This window comes from Propithecus coquereli, unplaced genomic scaffold, assembly GCF_000956105.1.
Source record: "Propithecus coquereli isolate 6110/MARCELLA unplaced genomic scaffold, Pcoq_1.0 Scaffold111, whole genome shotgun sequence".
NCBI classification, from domain to species: Eukaryota; Metazoa; Chordata; class Mammalia; order Primates; family Indriidae; genus Propithecus; species Propithecus coquereli.
Window position 1 is genome coordinate 43,084 of NW_012135081.1, and position 4,404 is coordinate 47,487.

The 4,404-nt window shown below is 43.4% G+C and overlaps 1 protein-coding gene across 2 annotated transcripts in view; it reads right to left on the reverse strand.

Moving 5' to 3' along the window:
- KANSL2 (KAT8 regulatory NSL complex subunit 2) overlaps positions 1 to 2,725 on the reverse strand; it is a 25,307-nt gene extending 22,582 nt beyond the window's left edge. The window contains exons 1-4 of one of the 2 annotated variants that reach the window (XM_012653955.1): positions 2,704 to 2,725; positions 1,880 to 2,137; positions 931 to 1,109; positions 310 to 424 (exon numbers count right to left, since the gene is read on the reverse strand). In XM_012653955.1, the coding sequence (XP_012509409.1) occupies positions 310 to 424; positions 931 to 1,109; positions 1,880 to 2,130 (545 nt within the window). In that variant the 5' untranslated portion in view covers positions 2,131 to 2,137; positions 2,704 to 2,725. Of the gene's footprint in view, positions 1 to 309; positions 425 to 930; positions 1,110 to 1,879; positions 2,584 to 2,703 lie in introns of both variants that reach the window. The other variant, XM_012653946.1, reaches the window with a different exon arrangement.
- Between the last annotated feature and the right edge of the window lie 1,679 nt (positions 2,726 to 4,404).

Here is a 4,404-nt window from a genome sequence, read left to right on the forward strand (position 1 = left end):
GGGAGGCTGAGGCAGAAGGATCACTTGAGCCCAGGAGTTTGAGGTTGCTGTGAGGTAGGATGATGCCACGGCACTCTAGCCCAGGCAACCGAGCCAGACTCTGTCTCAAAAAAAAAAAAAAAAATCAAATCCTGCCTTGAAGCAAGATGATAATGAACCATCATCAGATACAACAGCTGTTACTGCTCACAAACAGTTATCTTTGACCCTCCTAAATTATTGATCTATTAACAGCATAGCATGCAGCACTACATTCCATATACTAACTACACAAAATATTCAAAAGCCTTATGTGGAGTTACAACTTACTTTAGGGGATCTTCTTGATCACTGTCTATGCTATCAGCTTCACTGTCAGGGTCACCTCTCCATGTCTGATCCACAGTAATGGGTTCCTGCTCCCCATCACTCCAGCTGTCTTCATCTGAGGCAAGGAAGGGAGAGCGGCCATTAAGACTTCCCACCTCTGTAACTCCACCACACCAAACTAGATTACTTAACATATTAATCCAAACCTTAAAATTAAAAAAAAAACTTAGTACAAAGGCACTGGCAAATAAAAACGCTTAAACTACAACCCAGGTGAAGATTATTTACAACATAAATGAGTTAACCACGCCCTCTCGAAAGAACAGAAAAGCCAATTTATAAATTATTCTTGTTTTCTGAAATTACTTTACCTAACAAAACTGTTAAGCACAAAAACAGCAATGAAGGAAAATGTCACCAATCCAGGGGAGTAAACCTAAACAAATGCTACTTCAAATTCAAAAGAATTGGTAAACAACATAGCAATCCTGGAATGCTCGCTGAAGTCCCAATGAATAAAAAATAACATTGCCAAATATATTCAAAGTACTGTACTAAATTAAACTACGTTCTTTCCTAATTTTCGTCCACCTTTTTCATTCTAGGAGAGAAGATCCTTACCCAGTATTCGGCTGGCTTCACTGCGGCTACTTTCTGGAGTCTGAGACCCCAGCTCTGTCTTAGCATATGAGCTCAGCTGGCACAAGAGTGTTTCACCCACAGGCCCTGGGTTCGTCTTCTTCATTTGAGCATGAAGTGCCAGGGCATTCCTACGGGCATGTTCAGCACAGAAGGACACCCTAAAGAAACAAGACATTAATAGTTATAGGTCCCTTCTTGAAAGGGTTCAGTGATTTCCTTGGTCCCAAATCTTTAGATCATTTTTATGAAATTAAAATGCCTATTATATTCATTTCTAAAAAGGCCAGTTTAGTCAAAGGAATTTAACTGGCCGAAGGTCAACTCATTTGATGTTATTAAAGGGAAATGCAGGCAGCATTATCCAGTGCTCCAACAAACAAAACATTCCAACTATAAAAATGTTGACATCATCTCATAAATCATGCACACTTTCATCTTTCAAAACTGGTTCTGGAAGGCTACTCAACATTTTAATATTAATCCAATGTAGGTAATAAGATATGGGACACAATTTTAAAACTACAAGATATTATCCAGTCATTACGTTTTTGCATGGATACCTTTGTGTATATGATGAAAGCTATAAGCCTCTTCCAGAATATACACATATACAATTTTGCATGTTATTTAATAAAGTTCATGGACAGCCAAAAGAGCCACGCATCCCTGCACTAAAAATAATTTAGAATATCCCTTCATTTTACAAATAAGGAAAAAGATCTAAAGAGAGGAACTAAGTGACCTAACTCAAGTGTCCTTCCAGTTTTCACCGTTTCAATGTTGTTTTTTTTTTATTTTCAAAAGATATATACATAACCCCAATTCTAAAAGCACATGACCTAAAACTTGGCAGCTATGCTCAAGCCCACATCATATCACATCCTACTCTCTCACTTTAAGACACACACATTTCTCTACATATACATACCCATCTTTCTTCTCTGGCTTTGGGGCAGCACTGGGACATCTTTTTCCATTCTTCGTCGATATATAACTACACTGCTTGAAGGGTGCATTCTTGTCTTCAAGGATATGCTTAATGCAAAACTCCTGCCCCTCCAGACGAGGTTGAGAGCATGGGCGATGAGTAAAGGAACACGACAGGGGCTCCTGAGATCTGGACACTGGGGTGATCCTCCCCCGATTGGTTGGCAAGACGTGAATCCGAATCCTGTTCATACCAAACCTGCAGAATCAAACGAAAGATCAAAAAGCCCCCACCCTTCCAGGAAATTCCTGCTCTACAATATCCAGAGAGATCGCAGATAGTTTCTACAGGACCGGAAGAAATGGGCCCCGCAGGATACGCTCCGTAACTCCTCACCGCCCTCCCCTAAGTCTTCACAGGCATTTTTGTGACTCTTCCTCCCCTTAACTTCTCCCATCCGGCCCGGAAGATACGTTGAAAGTATCTTCAGGACTCGCACGACTGCAGCACGAGCGGAAGCTACGGAGCCTGGCCCACGAGGCGGCCACGCCGCAGCACCGCGCCCCGCCCCGGCCTCCCTGCACGCCGCCTTTGTCCCGTCCCGCCTCAGAGATCACGACTGGGCCGGGCCAAGCCTCGGCTGCCCGTGTGAACGCCATTTTGTCCTAAGGCTCCGGCCACCGGAGAACCTGGCTCCTGGGATCCTGTAGGAAGGAGATTGATTCCGACATTGCTTGAGGCGAAGTAGCAGCTCCAAGCCAACAGAAAGAGGGAAGCAGCAGCCTAACAGCAAGGTCTAAAAGCATGCAGCACCGCCATCTTACCTCGGGCGCCGCGCTCTGCCGCGCCAGCCGCTCTTAACTCGGCCCCGCTCCTTTCCGCGCTCCTAAGTGCTGATTGGCTACTGCTCCGATGACGCTGTGTCGCCATTGGCCGAGGCCTGCTCTGAGGGAAGGCGGAGCTCTGAGAAAATGCGCGGCTTGGGTGGCTAAGACAGACTGTCTGTCAGCAACTCTGCTGGGAGGAGAAGGAGCCCAGAAACCCGGCGCAGGGCTGCCTGCTGCGTGGTCTGCCGGCTGCGGATATTTTCCATCTCACAGCGTGGCTCATTTTCAGGTAGCTTTTGGACCCCGGGTATGTAGTCCTAGACTGCTACTATCTTATCATTCATACACAGAGGCTAGAGAATCACTGTACATTTGACTCCTACACATGAAAAAGCTTTAATTTTCTTTTATGAACAGTTTAATACATTTACTGAACATTTGATGTAGAGCACCCTGAGAAACATTTTTGGGATGTGTATTATGAGTAACGTAATGGGGAATTACATGTATAAGTCATTTAATTTTTTACAGCAACCCTAAGAGGTAGAAACAATTATTACCTCTATTTTACAGAGAAGAGGACCGAGGAACATAATGGGCCCATAATTGGTAAATAGGAAAAGGAGGCAAATTTGAACCGAGCCTCATCCTTTATTCCTTATTGCCTCTCATATAATAAAGAGAACTGGACTGAGAATAAGGAAATATGAGTTCTAGTTTAGGCCCTGATTCTCTAAAATTCTCTACAATTCCATGCTAAATAATGCAGGTATTACAGAAATGACAGACACAATACCAATTTTATCATTCTTTAAGGGTTTTAAGTTAAAAGCATCTCTCCTCTGTCATCTCCACCACTTTGTCTTGTAAAAATAATCCAACACTTTCTTCGCATGACCCTTCTAGACATTTTTTGCATCCCAGCCTCCCTTAATCTGCTGTCAATTCCATTTAAGATGTTTTAGCCATGATGCATGAGCAGGGGGACGTGATTAACAGTGGAGGTGAGCATAGAGAATCTACAGCCCTCAAGAAATGTACGTTTAGGGACAAGAAATGATTAAAACAAAAAAAAAGTATGTGAGGATGATGCTGTTTCCAGAGACTAGGGCAGCCTTAAAATAAAGCACTTTCCTGAAATTCATTCATTCAACAAGTATTTATTGATCACCTAAGTACCAGGCACTGGGGATACAGGAGAGAACAAGAAAGATAACCCTGCTCTCCAATTCAAAACCAGCTGGAGGCAGTCACATTACAGAAAATTTGAGAATCAGAATCTGCAACCAAATGTGATAATATCAAAAATTAATATTAAAACTACTCTAGGCAGGGCACGGTGGCTCCCGCCTGTAATCCTAGCACTCTGGGAGGCTAAGGTGGGAGGATCACTTGAGCTCAGGAGTTCGATACCAGCCTGAGCAAGAGCAAGACCCGTCTCTACTAAAAATAGAAAAAGTCGGGAGTGGTGGCACATGCCTGTAGTCTCAGCTACTCTGGAGGCTGAGGCAGGAGGATCGCTTGAGCCCAGGAGTTTGAGGTTGCTGTGAGCTAGGCTGATGCCACGGCACTCTAGCCCAGGCAAAAGAGTGAGACTCTGTCTATAAATTAATTAATTAATTAATTAAAACTAGTGAAAAATGTCAAGAGATACAGGAATAGAGATGCAACAAGGATTTTCCTTTAATGAGAGGATCT